The sequence below is a fragment of the Bombus pascuorum genome, chromosome 8 (genome assembly GCF_905332965.1).
Source record: "Bombus pascuorum chromosome 8, iyBomPasc1.1, whole genome shotgun sequence".
NCBI lineage: Eukaryota > Metazoa > Arthropoda > Insecta > Hymenoptera > Apidae > Bombus > Bombus pascuorum.
Window position 1 is genome coordinate 84,799 of NC_083495.1, and position 21,787 is coordinate 106,585.

Consider the following 21,787-nt stretch of genomic DNA (forward strand, 5'->3'; position numbering starts at 1 on the left):
CACTTCACATGGAAACAGCATATCAAATCAATAATAGACAAAATACATACAGCAAGGAGACGAATGCACTGGTTAACAAGCCGAAAATCCAAATTAAGCACAGAAAACAAACTAAAAATATATAAAATAATCATAAAACCAATCTGGACATACGGAATTCCACTATGGGGAACAGCAGCAATGAGCCATATAACCAAAATCGAAACAATGCAAGCCAAAATCCTTAGAACAATAGTAAACGCCCAGTGGTACGTTAGAAACGAGGACATAAGGAAAGACCTCGGAATACCAACGGTCAAGGAGGAGATTACCAGATTCGCAACAAGATACAGAACAAGAATAGAAACACACCCGAACCAGCTGGCAGCTGAAACGTGCAACACAACAAATATCGCAAGAAGACTAAAAAGGAAACACCCAATAGACCTCATAAAAGATATAACTTAGAAAAAAAAAACGAAGCTGGCACCCCGCTGGGGGTAGCCGCCCACATGCTATATTATTTTTTTATTTATATTTTTTTTTATTCTTCACCAACAAGATATAACACTTTACCAAATGTCCGCAAGGACAAATTGTAAAATAACCAAAATAAAAAAAAAAAAAAAAAAAAAACATATCCTTATATCTTTTGTCAATATTTTCTGTAGCCACTGTATATCTATCGACGAAAAATATTCACTTTAGACACTTTAAAAACAACTAGACACTAAAAATATTTCATCGGATCAAGCAGCGTGAACATTAGTAAATATTAAAAAGAATGCGTGTATGTAGACCTACACATCAAAGTTTTCGAATAGAAATTCTGTGTATCATAAATAAACACAGTTATATATTTTTGGTGAAATTAAATAACTGATATTTATGTTTAGTCCGGAAAGCCCACATTACTCTATATATACTTATCAAATTATGTGTACCTGATTTACCAAAGAAATTAGAAACGTACTTTGTTACAAAATTATTTATGCTCACGTGGCAACACCATTATTACTATGCACATTATTATACATATACACAATATTACTAATGTTTCTAAAAAGAAATTAAAATATTTACTTCATGAAATTCTTGAGATAAAATTATGCTAGAAATTACAAAACCTTCAATATTTCTAATGCCAAGAAAATTTCAAGATATTGTTGATGTTTACGTAAGGGGAGAGGGGTTAAACATAAAATTATAATATAATATCAAGCCTACTATTTTTATAATTTCATGCAGATATAACAGATGTATGTAATTTTTATAATATTGTAATTTATATCTTTTACTTAATGAAACTGAAAGTAAATAAATTACGTTATATTTTAACAATGTTATATATTAATCTGTCAAACAAGTTTCTTAAAGCTAACGTTTTTATTATAATATATTTGAGGAGCGCATGTAGACTTTTGTGATTGATGGTAGATATATCAAATAAAACACTAAATATATTTATTCAATCAAATAATTTATTTTCCAAGTATATTATTATCGAAATAACTTTATTTAAGATAAAGGAACAAAGCAAATAACAAATAAAGTCAACATTTCAATTTGAAAAATTATTTAAATGAAAGCTTGTTTTGATAATACTCAATCTTGGTAGAAATCGTCATTGGTGACTTCAGAGCTTCGATTCACGCGATTAACTTTGACCATTAGGGCAAATGAAGGAGAAGAACGTCGTCTCCTGTACGATGTCGTCACCGATAACTCAGAGAACGAGGAATCGGTCGGGGTGGGGCTTTGTTCATGGAATCGTGGACGTGCGTAACCCGTTCGTTCGCTCGGTTCTTCAGTGAGAAAGCGCGCGTGGAATGCTTTAGTCGTGTAGTATCGTATATTCGTTCCGACGAGTGTTTTCATGTGAATGAGGTTGCCTATATAAGTGCTTCTTTACAAAAATATGAAACGACAGGAGAAAGAGAAAGAGAGAGTATAGAGTAAATAAATAAGAAGGTGCACAGTGTGATAATAAATAGAGAAGATGAAAATGGTACAAGTTCCAAGATCAATCGTGTTACTCGTTGTCCTCGTACTGCATCGAGGTAAATGCTGTTTTGTCTGTCGTCTATATTCTCCTGGTGATCGATTCGTTGTTCAGTGAGGTGTCACAATCACGTGGCCACCATTGAGTCATGCTTGTGAAAACAGGTTACTGTTACGTGCCACATGTCGTCGTAACTTCAATCGCATACCTGTGGGCCTTGCTGCACAATAATTTACTACATTACTACACAAGGTGTTTCAGTAATCATGCTACAATCGGTGAAAACGTAATTCTACGTGAAAAAATTAAGTGAAAATACAGAATAATATTTTTTCATACGGCGTGACGCTTTGTTTTCGATAAAATCAAATTTGGAAATTTCTTTGTTATATCTGAACTTATCTAATTAAATACCGACTGGAGATAAGTAAACAATCAGCAGAAGGTCATTCTACGAAAAAGAATAAGTGAAAAATAACATTTTGCTCCTTAAGATTTCATTTCCAAGAAAATAGTATTTGAACATGCTTAGTTAAGAATTGGCTTTGCCATGCGTACTTCATAACTTTTCAAATTTCATTTGTTCAAAAACAAAGCGTTCTATGAAAAAATTTTATTTTATATTTTCGACTTACTTTTCCACATAAAATCGCCTCCTTGTCAATTGTACCATTATCACTGGGACATTGATTATCATTGATAGGACACTATACAATTAATAAGAACTAGATCGTGGATATTTGTGACATTTCATAGTCTTATGACTACAACTAGGGAAATGGAAGTTAAATAGAAATTTGTTGATTTAAAATATAACAGTAGTAAAAGAATCATTTATTAACTTGTTTGAAATGCAATTGAAGTATAAATTATTTAATGAGAAGTTATTACTTTACAAATAAATATAACAAATATGTTATAGCAAATATGTAAGATCATGTAATAATAGAACAACCTTGATCATGCGAACTAGTCACAACTTATTCTGTTCTGATAATCAAATAACTTTGTTAATCTTTCATATGAGAGATCATTTATTTTCAATTACTCGATTATTTGTTTTTGTTTATTTATTGTATAGTCGTACTTATTTAGAGTTATTTCTTTAGGGAATTATTATTATATTCTATAGGAGTTATTATTAATATTCTTTTCTTTTTGTTTCGTTATACGTACCGTTTCGTTTGTTTAGATATTTAGATTCTGTGATATTGAGCAAATTTCTTATATACCAGTATCACCTTTCAGGTTCAAATGTTGATTGATTTCCTTTTTCGAATGTAATACAAATTTTAATGAAACTGTTGCAAGTGTTCAAGTTTTGTTAAGTTAAATTTTATCCAAGATACTCTTTCCCCGTATTTTGCTTTTCCTCATATTGAGATTTATAGTTAGGAAATAATTGTAGGAGAATTGAAAAATAAAACTTTAATCATATATATATACACACACATACACTCTGTGCGTGTGCGTGCGTGTGTATATATATGTTTTTCAGTTTTGTTTTTAACTTTACCAATATAACAAAGATAGTCTCGAGTCTCATACTCATAACCGCGTTAATGAAATTTCAAAATGTTTCATACAACAATATTCATACAACAATATTCATAAAAGATATTTAAAACCGCGAATATTTTTATAAACCTGTTTATACTATAATGTAAAATATCATTTATACAAATCTGTTGGGGATAAGCAGATACGTATAACCAGGTTATTCGTATATTGTATGTATGTAGTACAAGTTCACTTAATTTTCCTTTCTTATAACATCTGTGATTTTTCGGACAGCTAATTTTACGTTCATATAAATGGACTCCACCAAACATTTGCTCATAAATGTACATATAATAATATTTCGAACCTTATGATTTTGGAAATGAATTTGTGAACACACATAATCGTGTAATTCATTAATACCACGTGAAATAAATATAAATAAATAAATAAAAAAAATTAATTCGAGTAATAAAAAAAATCGAGAAAAACATTTTGATACATATAAATAGACACAAATACATTCCATTCGTTCATGTAATTGGTATGAGTGGTACTCGGCAGTTCAGATAATAAAGATTCAGTCAGCGTTCAGTTATTCAAGCATTAATTGTAAATAAAATTTCGTTCACATTGTTAAATGTTAAATACTTAACGAATTAATATAAATCAAGTTCTACTGTATATAAAGACAGACCGATCTAAAAAAACGTTTGAAACCACTATCGCATGAATCATACAGTATTTTGAAATGTTTTTTCCTGATTCGCAGATATACTAGTTTCGATATGACTCTCTCGTACTTGAGACAGGAGAACTGTGGACAGAAACGTGTAGATAATGCGTAGCAATCATGCAAATTACATAGAAGTATTTGAAGTATTTGAACATTATCTGTTTCTTAATGAATCATCAAACTCGTGACGCTTTGCACGTTACAATAGGCAATAAATCACTGATATAATTTACGAAACGATAACTTTCTGAGATTATCATTTGATTATTGGAAATGTTTTAGTAAACATCTTTCAGTGGCATTTTCGTATAATGTAATTGGGACGTTCAATATTTCTTTTGACTAAATATTTACAATTAATGAGAAATGTTAAAGATATCCCTAGATATATTCGTTTTCATTGTTACATAGAAAGTGACATTATACAGAAAATGATTTGTGCATTTGAATCATGTAGAAGCTATATTGACTAACTCGAAATTCGGAAAGTAGAGCGATTATATCCCATTATTACAAGCATTATTTCTTCAACTTGTCTTGAAATTTATTGTTATTTATATCACTATATTATTAGTAATATTTCATATTAATATTAATAATCATGTTATTTATAAATGAAATTATGGAAATACCATATTTATTTTTTAAGAATGAAATATAATTAAATATATATATATATATACACTCCCGTTGATTGATCTCAAGTATGGGACACCTATTATTTTCATTCGAATTGTGATAATTAATCGAAATTATCAAGAAAACCATTAATCGATCGGAATTTCATATTCATGCAAAATTGCAATCTGGTACACATAACAAAAGTTTGTCAAAACCATTTTCAAAAGTTGCAACAATGTAGTAATTAATTACATGACCCACATATTTTCCTGGCATATTTAAAAAATTTGAAATAAATTAGATAAGGAACGCGAGAGAGTCTATAGAAACCTAAATTTGTATTATAAAACCATTCATAACATGCGTAGGATCAAATAACAAAAAATAGAATAATACGAATATCAAAATTAATCGAAATATATTATTATGTATAGCGATCAGAAACCGTAAAAGATATAGAAAAGGAAAGAAATTAATTTTATCCTACCAAGTTCTAATGAGATTATTAAACATAACGTGGAAAAATCTTTATGAGGAAAAAAGAAGTCAATCTTTTAATTCTGTTTCAAAGAATTGTTCTGTATTGATTAATGAAGGCTGTACTTTACGTGAAATATATTCTTTAGAAAAAAGAAAATAAAAGTTAAGGATAATTATTTCGAAAACTGCCACTATTTCAGATATCGATGATTTTTTAATATGTTATTGGAGGCATCTGAATAACTTTTTCGTATACACGAAATATATCTTATTGTTAGTTTTCGCAGAAAATTGTCGGTACAGCCACAGTGAATTCTGGCTATAATTCTGCGTCCGTGACAGCGTATGCGTTAAATATTGATTGGAAGTAGGTAGCATCACGATGTGGTGACCAGATAAAATAACGCTTAATCCGAATTTAATTCTTATCATTTGTCTATAATTTATATAGGTTGGGTCGTTCGCCGTCACGGACATTATTTGTAAACAATTATAAGCAGAATTCATTGCAGTGATACCGCCAGTTTTTTGCAAAAATTTCGGAATTTGAGAGTCCGACGATAACACGCAAAGGAAAAAGTTGTTCAAATTGTTGATTTTTGTAATATATTAAAAAATCATCGAAATCCAAGATGATTGCAGCTTTCGAAATAATTATTCTAGAATATATCAATATAATTGAGAAAAGGAATTGACGATTAGAAGAAAGTAAATGAAAATTTCTTATAGTTTGTGGTTATAATAATTTATGGTTTACTATTATACAAGTAATTTGCTATAAACATTTTTTATATATAATTACTGCTAATATCTCCAAAGAAAGTAGTTGTGACCAATATTGTAAACTACTCATTTCATTTAGGTCGAAATAATAGTTTCACAGCAATCAATTACGATGTTTCATTGGAATGCATCATGTATCCCAATGAAAATTGACAAATTTATCATTTGGGTCTAAATGATGATGTGAAATGGTCGTGTGCAACGTAAACAATAAAATTTATTATCGATATCCAGTCGTGTGAAAAAAGCGTTAAAAAGACGATATCTATTGACATGAATTCGTGAAATTAGCGACGAGTGATTACGTCAAATTCAATATGTTCTTGTAAATCTGAATACTTATAAATCTCAAGATTCACTTTATACAGTTTAAATATTATGTCACAAATAGATTGCAGATTTTTATGCATTATTTGAATAATTTACAGATACTAAATGCAACATTTAGAAAAACTAAACATGAAAAAATGGATCCTACATATTCAATAAAATAATATAAAAATAAAATGTTGTACAACTATTACTTCCTAATAAAACGAAAGAAACTTTTGGGACCACTTAATACATTCGATATACAGTAATTTGTTTAAAATATTGAACATAGTTTGGAGTAATGTCTATAAAAACAGTACTTTTGTCCATAAAATGTCGAGTATTAGGTAACGGAAATCATAATAGAAATTATTTGAAAATGGCATAAAACAGGCCATTATCAAATAATTAATAAGATAAAGCAACTCAATTTAAAATACGAAAAATAAGTTAACAAAAGTGATACAATTGACATCACAATCTAGAATCCAGAATATGCTTCCTTTGTACATTTTGATGATGGTTCATTCCAGAAAAGAATAATTTTGTTGTTATTCGATCAGAAAAATTGGCCATCTAAATTCATTCGTGAAAAGTGGCATATTCCAAAATATATTAACAGTTTATACTTATGCTAATACTGAAATAATATTAGTTGAAATGGAACTTCTTTCTGTCTAACTGAAATCCGAAAAAAACGATGCAATTTAAATTTATGAACAAAGACGTGTTTACAACGAGAACAGTTACATGAGTTCGAAACTACGAGTTCCTTATCAGAAATTCTCCATTCGCTTAAAATCGCTTTTCTGAATTATCTTCTTAAATAGTGACAAGAACAAACGTTCAATAAAATTGATCCTATTTATCGTTTGTAATTCTATAGAATTTTCCTAAATTTATTAAAACATTTCAATGAAATGGTTATGAATGGTTATGAAATGGTTTCCGAATTCTCGCGATTGATATTTGCAAGAGATTTGATTCGTTCGATTATTGAAATAATTATTGAAGTAGAACTTTAATATTTGCGAGATTAAGACCAAGTGTGTGAACATTTTGTAAATATATACTTAGCAAGTCTAATACAACACCTTATTTTCCGATCAAACGTCTCTTTAATAGTTTCTACATTTTATTTTCATATTATCAAATTTTTATAATCATGTACAAGTATTATTATATGATAGGAAAATGTGTGCCAATCCCTTTTCAAGCTATTATATATCTATAAAGCGAATCTTGTGTATTGGATTTCAATTTATTAATATCTATATATGAATATTGTATATTAAACTTGAACACGTCACTAGTAATAAAACGTTTTTGTGGGACATAGCACAGTTTCGTTCAAATTAGATAAAACGATATTATTTTCACTGTTTTTAAACATTTTTTACAAATATTAATATTTCTATCAATTTTAATTTTGACTTACGTCACTTTTACTTACAATATGTTCTATACAATTTTCTTAAGGAACCTAATATAATCGATAATATTGTCAATATCAGCAAATATTAAATGCTATTTAAGATACAATAATAAAGAAAATAATAAATGGAATAAAAATTTTTATTTCAACAATTATATGGATAGAAGTTGATCTGACGTGTTAATAATTATTCGGATTTTTTGTTTATTCAGTCGATGGTAATCTGTGTGTCCAAACAAGAGAAAGGCACTTATATATATATATCTTATGCTACTTAATCTGCGAGAGGCCATTCGTTTTTCTCCGTTCTTTATCATTAGTAGGTTGAACAGTTCTTATCAAGACTTCTCAATATACAACAATTCCCACGACTTGTGTCTACATTCATGTTTATATACAAAATTATATGTATATACAAAATTCATGTTTTACATTATTTTCAGCGTTACCTTAATTTCACTTAATCGACTTAATTTGACAAAAACAATATATATTTCTCTTTTAAATTTGCTGTTTATTTAATAAATTATTAGTTTGAGATTCTATTATCACTGGTTATTATCAGTGTAAAAACTTTTAAGGTAAAAGTTGTGTAAATTAAATTTGTTTGAATGAAATATTCTAATAATTGTTTATTATTAAACAAAATGGTTGCAAACGATTATTTAAATAATATGTCATTTTACTTGGCTATGCACATAACTTCGCAATAATTATACGTTTAATTTATTTGAAAAACTATTATAAGAAAGCTATCAACAACATACGAAGGTCTACTTTTCTATGATGTGTCTCACGTTTTTCATAAGCATAATGGTACACCTAAAAGTGCAGTGGCATCTTTTAAGATAAAAGTCTATAATTTATATTCGATATCTACTTTATATTAGATTTTTCTAAATATTAAGTATTCTGCGAAAAAAATATTGAAGCACTTGTGTCTTAAAACAACTACTTACAAGGATTTAATTTTAATTTTGTACATGTATAAGCACTTTTGCGGTACATACATTAAATTTGACGACATAAGCCTTTTACCCTATAAGGCGAGAAAAATTCGAGCAAGCTATCAAACTTGAATATGTTTGAACTCTGGAACCTTACTTTTGCTATTTCATGTTTATTATGGAGTCATTAAATACATACAATTTTCATTACACAATATGTTTCATAAGTTAAAAAGCTATAGACCTAAAATCTTAAGTATGGGGTTTTTTTATGAATTTCCTATATGTATTTTATGAAAAATATAGTACACCTTGATAAAAAATAATTATTTCCTAAGTCGTTCGTTATGAATATCCAAGTATTATTATCCCAATAGATTTTTACGTAGACTATTTCAAGTAATTGATATACACAGAAGTAAATATGCATTTCTGTTTAAAAATTTGCACTTTTCAAGTGCACTACTGCGTTTGTAAAAGATGGTATTTCAGTTATTTGAATCACTCTATATAAGATAAAATAAGTGTATATAAGATAATATGTATACGTACATTAGAATATACATGTAGAATATACAGAGTATATCTTACTCTGTATATTCTACAAATCATAAGATAAAAAGTGCACTTGGAAATTATTACACTCGAACATCAAAGACGTCTTTTAATATTTCATTACTAAGATTGATTCACCTATGTTATCACGATATAATGTAAAGATTATACACGCATATTTCTTCTTCTGGTAATAAATAAAAATTATACAGATATTGTAAAGAATATCATCGATAGCAAAGAATTTTGCCTAATAATATCTATCTATTGAAGAATAACTTTTCCAAAAACGTTTTTCTCGTTAGCGTTCACTTGTGATTTATTTATTCACTTTTCTGATGGAACGAGTCTGTTGGTTGATAATGTGGCTGCGTTATCAGAAGAGGAAAGAAAGGACTTCCTCCCAAGAGACGGTTGTACATATATGCGCAGAACCGAACTCGCCTGGCACATGTGCGTTTTTACTGTTTTTATGTAGTAAAAGGATACCAGCAAGAATGGAATGGAACCGATTATCCGCAGGACATTGTGGCTAAAAAAAACCGGCTTTGTTTTGGAATATTTGTTACTCATCTTCCTAGTTTTCGTTACAGAATTGGATAATTAAACGAAACATTTCTACAAAAAAAATGCGTTGTTATTCGAATGTGATTTACGAAAGTATTTGAAAATTTATTATTAGTACAGAAAATATTGGTAATTATTCGGAATAGGAACGAAATGTATTGTCAAGATCAACATTTTAAACAACTTTTTTCTATACATATAATCGCCGCTCGGTTTTATTTTATAAATTATAAAGCAATTTATATTTAACGTGTATATACTATGTGTATCGCTCAACAATTTATTTTATAAATAAAATGTTGTAAATGTAAATGTAAGCAATTTTTCAACGACGGCAGGTGTATTTGTTATATTTTTGACCAATTGAAGATCAGAATAAAATGCAACATTCCATGTATGTAATAACTGATTCATCGAAAACTATTTCACGCTAGTGTTGCGACTAGACCGGATATCTACTACTCTGGACCTTATCAGCTTACAACACATTGGTTTTTCTTTTTCATTTATACAATATTAAAGGTAATTATCTCTCTTGTGAATGAGTTAAGTTTAGATTTAGCTATATAAAAATGTGGCCACTTATTGCTCAATCAAGATTAATTGTGACCTAAATTTAACTAAAGCCTTTTGTGAATACCTTGGAATCTTGATAACCTTGTTCACTTTGATAATCTATGTCTAAGTCATTGAAATCAGTAATGATGTTCCTGTTCCGAATAATTATGATTAACAAGGGATTCACTTGGATAATATTATTTTAGATAAATATTTTTCGGAAAATCCGAGAAGTGTTCGACTCTGGTTGTTAAATCTATGTACGTACAGGAAAACTTTGTCGGGAACAAACATGTTCCTATAGGTAACTATATCGTGCATATAATTAAAAGTCCACTTAATTCTTTTTACTATCTATGGTTTTTCGTTCAGATAATATATATGCGATATAGATGGGATCATGTCACCAATCGAAATTTTTTAAAAATAAACTCCTATTATTTATATATATATTATATATAATATAATATTATACATATATAAATTAATTAATATTATTATAATATAATATATAAATTATATATAATATAATATATATATATATAAATAATAGGAGTTTATTTTTATATAAATTTCGATTGGTGAATTTTTTGGACGAATTGGACGAAATGCGTAACAGTGTTGCGCATCTTATGACTTTGAATATGAATTTGCGCACGTGTAGTTACGAATCGTGTAATTATTTCAACTTTATGGTTTATTAAGTTTGTAACAAAGATATAATATCGGGAAATGGATTTGGACAATTGATACGATATATTAACATGAAATTAATTAAATGCTTTTTGAAGAATAGAATGATAAATGACATATGTACAATATAAGATTGAACTAATTTTAATACATTGAAATGATAAAGAAAAGTGGAAATAATAGATGTATGGGAAAAAATCATTTGACTGAATATTATATAAATGTAAATAATACGTTTATGAAATTGCAGTAACGTTCGATAGTTGTTTAGATAACAAAAACTCAGTTAGAGTTCAGTTAATCAAAGACTATGTAAGTAAAGCTTCGTTTATATAGAGTTTATATAAACGGAGTTATATTACTTATTTGCTTTTTCGATAAATTTAGGATTTAACGTAGAAAATTTTGTATTTTTTTTTATTAGCAAGATCAACAGAGGATGACATAACTACGATAATGGAAGCTGACGATCTTCTTATAAACGAAAACGACCCTTTAGAGATTAAGTGCACCGGCCACGAAAGGATTTCTTTCATTTATCCTCAAGACTTAAGAAATGCGGTAAGTTTATAAAAAATAACTGATGTAATAGTACCACTTCTAGGAACAAACTTCCGAGTAAACGCAATAGCTTTAAACTATCTCAAGATATTGAAGTGTCTCAGATGTGAAATGTTATAATTAGACCGCGAACTTTTATACATTTATGGAAGATTTGCAGGTGAAAAAATGCATTGAATATACATAACATGTAAAAATATATACAATATAAAAGATTCTATCCAATATCTTAATTTCTTCAACTACAGTTATTTTTTTTGTTTCTCCTGTTTCGTAATTCTATCATTCTTTTTATTCTTTCCACTTTTGCATTTAGCTCGCCTTCTCATCTTCTTCTATCTTCCTTTTTATTCTTCTTTCCAAATTATCTAGCTTCTATCCAATAATTTTATTATTATTGTGACCATCTTTCTTCTCGATTTCAGTCTCTTGTTTTCGAATTGTTTAATTATATCTAACATCTCTTTTCTCTCATTTTCCAACGATCTTTTCATTTCCTTTCTCTCTCGTCGTCTGTTTCAAGTCTTTCAATTCTTGTTCCATTGAACAAATTTTTTACCTCATTCTTCCTCTCAAATCTTAAATTTCTTTGATCAAACTCGTTATGGACCTTAATATTTCTGCAATCTTTCTGTTTTTTTATTTTCTTTCCCTGATGCCCTTTTTATTCTTATTCTTATTCTTATCTTCTGTATTTTCCACATTTTTCTTTGTTATTCCCGTCTCTCCTTTTTGTCTTTTTGTCAGGTAGTACTTTTTTCTTCTCTCATACTTCACTTGAATTCTTCCGATTTTATTTCAAAATTCATTTAACATGCCTATCTCTGTAACACCTTTCCTTGCCTGTTTCTGTTGCTTTATCGATATTTGTAAGATATCCATGTTTTGATTTCCTAACTTCTATCTTTTTTGGAGACTGTCCCAATTCATTACCTAACTTATACGTCACTACCAAGATTCGTTCTCTCAGAAAAGTTAACTTTCCTATCTTCGCTTAGTTATCTTTTATTTTTTGTGAACTACACTTGTTCTTTTTTATTCACCTTTATTCTTTGCCTCTATTTCTACTCCCACTTCCATTAAAATTCGCTTTTATTACACGTTCTGTCCTTACACACTATTCACATCATACTTTACATCATACTATTCACATCATATTTGCTTCACAATATTAAACCTACTACGACATTCAGCTTTCCCCTATGTGTTTTACATTTATATCATAACATTATACACCTGTAAAATTTTAATAAACTGTAAAAACTTTAATATTTTTAGTTTATTTAGAATCATTGTATTGATGTATATTTATATTGATTTTGTAGGCTAACTTCCTTTTCATGACTGAAGAGCAGGAAAATAAAGTTATCTATTTATCTATATTTATGATAAACTGAATTTGCCGTATAATTTTCGACATAATTTATATTTCATGAATTAGAATCCTATATACAATACATATTGAATCTTATTAATTTTACCTTATGATGGTGAATTTATTAAATTTCATTTTCATAATATAATAAAATTGTAACAATTTTTAACGTACGTATATACGTACGTTACATACTTATATTTAATACATTAGGAATTTATGCATATATTGAACTTTAATTATATATTGACTTCATTATACCTATTATACCTATTATACCTATAACAAAATTGTATGTTCTTATCTTCAGTTTATTAAATTCTATTTTTATGATAATATTAAAATTGTATTTATTACGTTAAAATTCTTTATTATTAGAAATAGTATTACCATAATCACTAATTATTTTTAATCTGGTAATAGATCGTCACTTCGCCAGTGCATGCACAAGAACACATCGAGCACGGAATTTATATGTACGTATTCCAGCGACGTGAAACTGTTCATGGAGATACAGGGTTATATGGTTGTCCTGGAAATACTTTACAAGTTACCTCACATCCTAACTTTAAAACATCTAAAAGCATGATATATGTTTACGTTCAGTGTAAGTGGATTTTTAAATATTTTTTACCTAAACTATCATCATAAACAAATAGTGGGTTGTTCGGAAAATTCGTAGCGTCTTTTACGATTCCTATACATATGGAAAACACGCACAAAACTCTATGATATATGATTCTAGGGCCCCATAAGTGTTTAATTTATCCTTTGAAGATCCGTTTGAAACTTTATCAATATAATCGTGATAGTTGAATAAGAAATGTTAATAAAATCCCAATATTCTTTCCGATACATGTATATATATTTGAAATATATGATCTATATATATACTAATAATAATTACTAATATAGTTATAATAGTCGAGTCTCGTTGAGTGTTATCGACTGTTGATGAAATTCCAAAATGTTTTGTATAACATACATAATATATTCAAAAAAATTTCTATAAATGTTAAAATATATTTGTGAGCAACTGTATGTTTACTATTTTTACAATATTTGAACGACGCGACGATGAAATGATTACACGGTTCGGGCTAATTTTAACCGATTTTAACTAAATCGAGATAAATTTGTAATTTATGTGATTATAATATGTTAATTTAGTAATTACTGTTCCAGCTACTACAAATGTGTTCGTAGAAGCGAATACCTTTGCTTCACTACATGCAGCAGTCGGTGGGTCCGCCGTGATACCATGCAGACCAACGTCACCTAATTTCACAGTCCAAGTCTTCTTAAACGAGATGGTAAGTTTATTCATATGCGTTTATTATTAATACCTTTCATTCAAATAGTAATAGTAAAAATATTAGACAAATATACCGGAGCGAACACTGTTATTTGTCTTTTGCAAAAAAATTAATCATATTATTCTACAAAGAACATTTAAATCTCCTGTTAATCAGATCTACTAGAATACAATATATTCAACTATACTTATATAGTACTTGAAATATTTATACGTAGTTAAAGTCAAATACAGCAAAAGGTATTGGGGAGGTTTACTTTTATGTGTGATAAATACATATTTTTTCTAATGATAATTGGGAACATAAACAAACCTGTAAAAACTACGTAGATAAGTAAAGCCGTTCATCACATTTTCTCTATTACCAATTAAAAGAACCGATCATTTTCGTTTTCGTATTTAGTTCGAAGGAGGTCATGTTTGTATGTCCTGGCCAGTCTTGGAGCACAACCGTACAAAGTCGCCATGTAAAACATTGTATACTGTACTCCGCTGGTCGTTGCCGTTTAATCTTTTGGCATTAACCATTACAAAACCAAAAATCGATGAACAAAAAAGAAAAACAAAAAAAAATATGTCTAGAAAACATAATAACGAAAATAATATTTGATTATATTATCACGAGAAATATAGTGTAAGCCACTTTAACGAAGATTGTGTACATTGTATGAGATACGATGGATAGGTATGTGCATATGATAACTGCACTGTGAATCCGAAAAATTTGATGACCTTTAATATTACCGTTATTAGTTTAGATCCGGGGAAATTATTTGTATAATGTCATCATTATAGCCAGTCTATAGATCAAAATTAGAAAAAGAGGAGATTTCGTTTTATCGTCAATTTGAGTACTATGTTTGAACTTTTGACTCCTATTTTTGTTACTTCTATGCTTATTATGAAGGCATTTAATACATACAATCTTGATTGAACAATTTACTTTATAAATTAGAAAGTTATCAACCTCAAACCTTAAGTACATGGTTTTGCACGGATTTTCCACACTTGAAATATTTATATGGTATTAAAACCAAGTGCAACAAATACCAAGTGAAAATTTTCAAGATGTTTTATTTTTATAATACATATTATAGTGTTAGTTAACAATTAAAACTTAATGGAATGTAGTTTTAAATTACGCTTTAAATTATAAAATAAATCAATGAATAAAATTAAAATAAAACTTAATCATGAATAAAATCTTTAACAGAGATACGTAATTAGGAGACATTCAGATATGTAAATGGATCGGGCAGAAATATCGGATTGATAAATTCGAATATTAATAATATAAAAATATAAATAAATATTCATTGTATCATTTATAATTGTTGTATTAAAATCGAATTCACTGTGCAGCCCGTGGAGCAAACAAATTTCAATCCGAGAATTGGTCTCACATTGACAAATATCACGTTAAAAGACAGTGGATACTTCAAATGCGTAATAGACCAAACAGATGTGGCTCATGAAATCACATATTTCTTCTTAGTGCAGCGTAAGTATACTTCACAAAAAATGTTAATTTAACTATCATCGTTTATATAAAGACATAAAAAATAACATCTAAAGCCTTAAATCTTATTCTACCTATTTATTGAGAGAATTAAGATATACTATTCTAGTACATAGAGAACGTTTGTAATTTTTATAACTAACAAAACTTCTATTTATTGCAAATAATATGTTTAATAATCATAAAAATAACGATCTAAGGAAAATTGTACATTTTACGAATATTTGTGTCAGAGCAATATCGAACAATGTTTATATTTTAAATTCTCTTAATTGTGTTAGGTCTTAAAATCAATTCTTTTGGCACAAGATAGATTAGTATGTTAAAAAATATGATTGTAAGAAAACGTATGTTACCTTCATATGATCTCTGTATCTGCATCTACAAGAAGAAACACGTCTAAAATTCTGTTCCTATCTGAATCATTTTTATACCGACTATGGAAAAGAAGGAAGGTATCTAGACTCGACATGTATATATATATCTTTTTTCCTTTTTATATATGTTGTCACAACTACTCGGAAATGTCAACCAATCCGAGGTGATTCTTTTTGCACGTTGTAGAATATATTATCTAGTTAGTCCCGTTAAAAATTTTTTTTCGATTTCATCGTTCTAAACGATTTTTTTTAAACTAATATTTTTACGTTTTTCCGGAACGGCTTAACCAATCAAGATGATTCTTTTTGCTTTTCGTAGGGCATGTTCTCCCACTGGTCCACTTATAAAACCTTTTTGCGTTTGTTTTTCGCGAACTATTTTTTTTTTTGCAAGTCCAATTTTTATGTATGCCCATCGATTACTCAGGATTGGATTGAGTTATCAGAATGAAACCGTTTGCGTCTTCTAGGGGTAATTCACTGATCGGTCCTGTTTGCAAAATTTCTCCAATGTTAACTATTGTTATTGCAAAGAATTTGTTGTTCACCAATTTCATTTACGTATGTTCAGTGATTTTTCTACAATTTTATTTATTTCGAGGGAGATGTCTTGTGATGAGTACAAATCTTATTTAGGTGGACGTGCCTTCCAGATTTCAAGGTGATCTTAATTTTTTTAATGCAACTACTTGCGTGTTTTTATTCAGATAAGTGCGTAGTTCATGCCATGACAAATTCATCGATCTATAATATGATTGTAGAACACCAGGCCATTTATTGCCAGTCGAAATTTACCTTCGTTTAATGTCCACAAATGTTCCTTATCCTTTGTATTCGAAATAATAAGCTCGGACATGTATGCATTCATTTATTCTATCGCTAAAAGATAGTTGCGCCTTCTGCAATATTGCAGAAGTAATTTGTTGACAGGTATCCATTCCAATATTATACGACTTTTTCATATTATCAGGGATAGTGGTCCCTTCTCTTATATAAGTCCCTTCTCGATAAGCTTCTCTTATGAAACTTCAAAAGAAAAATTCTGCTGATATCAAATCCGGAGATCTTGGTGAGAAGTGTGTCCTGCTCCCTCTTCGTATCCAACTACCGGGGAACATATTGTTCAATTAGCCATCGTAAATTGAATTGATATCGAAACGAAGAACACGTACTGCTAGTCACGATACTACTGATTCCTTCGAAGCAATTGTAACACAAACTTTGGTAAACGAAATCTTGGAAACGTTTAACAAAGGAAAGTTTTGAACGGCAATAGATGACTCTGAATAACCTTGGTTACACCAACATAGTTAATTCGAGTCGATGAATTCGTTACGGAATGGGGTATACGCTTATCTGGCTTTTATTACATTATGCTTCTATTTATGTTTCATTCATTCACACACAGTTTCATTCAAAAAAACATATTTCACCTTGAAATTTGGAAGGCACATCCACCTAGATAAGATTTGTGACCATCACGAGACGTCCGATCCCCTGCGAAATAAGTTTTACTTGAAACACTCTTTTGTATAACGAATATTTTAGAATTTAGGAGATAATTGCGCGTATTGAGAGTCTACATTATAGAGAAAAGCAAAAATTTATCGCAAACAATTTGTTGAATTTATGATTAAATTTTGAAGTTCGACACTATATATTAATTTTAATATCTTTAATTTAAATTATTTTTTCTATATTAAATTAATTGAAAAATTCGCATTGATTGTAGTTAAGCCAGAATTGCTTGCTCCAGTAATTATAGAAGACACTTTGCGTCACGTAACACGAGGACAAACTCTACATGTAAATTGCACGACAACTGTTGCAGCAGATTTGACTTATGGTTTAATTTGGAGTACACCACAAGTGGTTCGGAAACAATTTATTTATCTTTATTATACAGGCCGTTTTGTAACTAGTATACAACTAAAAAAAAATATGGTTCTTCTATGTGGTGAAAAAATACGTCGAAAATATAAAACAAAATTTTTTCATACGAAACTTTGTTTTTTAGAAAATTGATTTTAAAAGTTGTTGAAAACATTTTCTATTCTATTCAGTGCTCCATTTTGTTCCCTGTATTGACAAAAATTTATATGAACACTCTGTAATGTTCTCAGCGTGCAGTGTTCTGTTGATTTATTTTATCAAACAATCCTTTTTTTGACATTGAATGATATTTGGAATTTACAAATATACGATTAATTTTCTGTGACCCCATAAATTACGGATAAATCGAAATGTAATAATTTTACATCTTGTAATCATCATAAAATTGATTTATAGAAACCAATATGCAATATTAGAACTGGTGTTTCCAATTGACAAAATTTACAGAATTAGTTTATTATTTGATAAGTTGTTTATCTTGATTACCTATTTAATTTCTTAACTGGAAGTCAGGGTAAGAAGACTGCTAAAATGATAGAAAAAATTATGATGTTAACACAATCCGTGATATTTAATTACATTCATATTATTTTACAAATAGAAAAAGAATTTTATTTTTAAATATAAATTTTTTTATATAAAATATAAAAATCTATTCTATTTAGTTGTATAGTTTCTATTACACGATACAATAAACACAAATATATGTAGAGATATTAATCAATTCAACAATTCATTATTCATTCAATAATTAAGAAAAAAATTTAATGAGAGTATATCGAAAACATCTTGCACGTGAATTTTCACACGAACAATGCCTCGTATGAAAAGATTGTATTCCATATTTTTGACTAATTTTTTTACAACCAGATTCACCCTTCCGTAGTGTTTTACTGTAAATCATAAAACTTCTTGTATAATTTTAATTGTCATAGAAAATAAATTTCATGTATAATTTTAGAGCAGCAGGATAAATACTACTAGTTATACTAAAAAATCTGGTCCAGTTGCACACACAACCACCGAATTGATCATAAAAGATGTTAGGGATGAGGACGAAGGGTGGTATGAATGCATCATCAAATCCTTTTATGACTTTAACAAAACGAGAAAGTACATCAAGGTTCATGGTAAGTTTCGCTTTAAATAATTCTCCTATTATAAGATTTTGTATAAAATATTGTTTTGTATATAATATTGTCTTTATTTAAAATAAGTTATTTTTATTTTTTGACGTTTGCAGTATTCTTCTACTTTTTAAATATAGTATGCAAGTCAAGTTCGTCATTAATTTAATTTCAATTTTTATTTTTATTTCTATAATTAATTCAATTTAATTACAATCATGCCACTAAGTATAATGTGAAAACCACAGTGGAAGATATAATAAGTCAAATTTCATGCTTTTTGTAGAAAATTCGATATATTTTTAAAAATTCGATATATTTTGAATCAATTTTCATTCTCTGTCTCCTTATTTGATTTTCCGATTATATATGTGCTTTTGTTGGCCTTACGAATATTTTGTTTATGTTATTCAATTACACCGTCCAACAAATTTTAAATTCTTTTTATCGTTCCGATTGCTATTAAGTATTTTTTACTTTTCATGGTATTTTTACCACTCTGATTATAAATCATTTTCCCATTGCGTCTAGATTTGAGAAATTTGATTTTCAACTAAATTCATACTTTTTAAATTTGAACAGATTATCTCAGGCATAACTATGAAAGATATTCCATTCCTGCTTGGGTCGGAAGATTCTGTAGTCTTTTCCGAATATGTTGATAGTTTTCGGTACACCAGGAATGTTTAAACGATCATTAAAGATGGAGAGACACCAATTTTTACGGATACTTTCCAATTTAACTCAAAAAGTAAGAGCTCGATGTTCCATCAAGCGCGATATAGGTGAGACTTTGAGCTTTGACTTTGGTTTTGCGTATTATTGTCGACATTTCGCATCCGCGGAGCTATTTAGCTTTCTGGTTGGATGCATGTTTCCTTGGGCGTTTTTTCAAGGTAAAAGTTTGCTCTATCGTGGTTCGATTTTACGCTAGATTCTTACTGTTTAAGATAAATTGAAAAATATCCCAAAAAATCGACGTCTCCCCACATTTAAAGACTGCTTAAACATATTCAAACATTTATAATGTATTAAAAACTGATATCTGAGTACTTAGGAAAGTGTACAGAATTTTTCGACACAAACTGAGATAAAATATCTTTTATAGTTACGGCACAAAATTTGTTTAAATTTGAAAAATACGAATTCTTTTTACAATCAAATTTGAGAAAAACTACTTGCAGATTCGTAATAATCGGTAGTGGGCTGTTGAATAATGTTATTAATCACACTTTAGGTTGCTTGGAATACGAGATAAAACTATTTTTGATTTCTTCTTAAATTTACTAAATATCAAAAGTTTTAATAAATGTGGCTGAAAGAATTCAACATACAGATATGTGTAGCATAGTGGATTCATTCTCGTATACGATTCATGATACAAAAGATAAATGAAATTTGAATACAATCTTTTACTTTTAATTACCAAATATATATCTTATGTAGCGTTTAGCTTTTGTACCAAAAACTATTCCGGATATTCATTTTTAGATCCAGAAAACAAGTTTATCAACCTAACAGCGCAGGATGCGAACAGACATTATCAACGTCGAGAAGGTGATAGTGTACAATGGGTTGTACACGTGCATGCCTATCCAGAACCTATTCTTAAATGGTAACAAGTTTTAGCTTAATAGATCACTATTGATAAAATCCAAACATATGTCTTCCAGATAGCAATGTTCAAATAGAAAAAATGAAATATGAGAAATATTTTTTTGATGTTATGTGTGGATAGATACATATGCATGCATGCGCGTGCCTGTGTGTATGTATTTACATATATAATTATTCACACAAGTAGCTTTTATACAAATCGTAGTTAGCAAGCTGCAACTATTTTCTTAATATAATTAAGGAAATAACATTTAATCCGTACATATAATCAGTATTCTATTATATTAGATGCATTCTATGCATTTTTGTATCTTTAAAACTTCCATAAATGCACAAAAATCCACGATTTAATAATAATGAGACTAATTTTTTATAGAACCAAACTTTATTTAAAAGGATATCTAACGTTGTCTTTGGGAATATATTAATGATTTCAACACTAGAATTAAATGGTACGCATTATAGAACTACAGAAGATTAAAGTATTAAAGTTGTATGAAAGAAATTAAACCGTAAGGAATAGGAAAGTTTATAATGCAGTAAAAATGTACTTTTGCAATTTATGAAACTTATACAAAAAGCATAGTTGCCATGGTCGTTTTAACCACTTTTGTAGCTTTCCTATTGATAATCCTATTGATAACCACGACTCGCCTCAATTTCTTATAATACTTTAGAATACTTTAGAATAACATATCATCATTTTTCCTTCTATTCAATATTTATTTGATGTTTGTTATTCATTTGTCATAGTGTTAACAATCACAAAACAAAATTATTCCAATTCCTTCCAATCATTTCAATAAATACTAGACATATCTGAGCTAATTAT

At 28.6% G+C, this 21,787-nt stretch overlaps 1 protein-coding gene across 3 annotated transcripts in view; it reads left to right on the forward strand.

The window, feature by feature from the left end:
* Window positions 1-1,490: 1,490 nt before the first annotated feature.
* The window catches only part of LOC132909840 (vascular endothelial growth factor receptor 1), a 61,183-nt gene continuing 40,886 nt past the window's right edge, over window positions 1,491-21,787 (forward strand). For 2 of the 3 annotated variants that reach the window (XM_060964961.1, XM_060964963.1), the window contains exons 1-8: window positions 1,491-2,039; window positions 11,593-11,729; window positions 13,528-13,711; window positions 14,290-14,417; window positions 15,782-15,920; window positions 18,051-18,190; window positions 19,173-19,341; window positions 20,830-20,953. In XM_060964961.1, the coding sequence (XP_060820944.1) occupies window positions 1,979-2,039; window positions 11,593-11,729; window positions 13,528-13,711; window positions 14,290-14,417; window positions 15,782-15,920; window positions 18,051-18,190; window positions 19,173-19,341; window positions 20,830-20,953 (1,082 nt within the window). In that variant the 5' untranslated portion in view covers window positions 1,491-1,978. The remainder of the gene's footprint in view (window positions 2,040-11,592; window positions 11,730-13,527; window positions 13,712-14,289; window positions 14,418-15,781; window positions 15,921-18,050; window positions 18,191-19,172; window positions 19,342-20,829; window positions 20,954-21,787) is intronic. The other variant, XM_060964962.1, reaches the window with a different exon arrangement.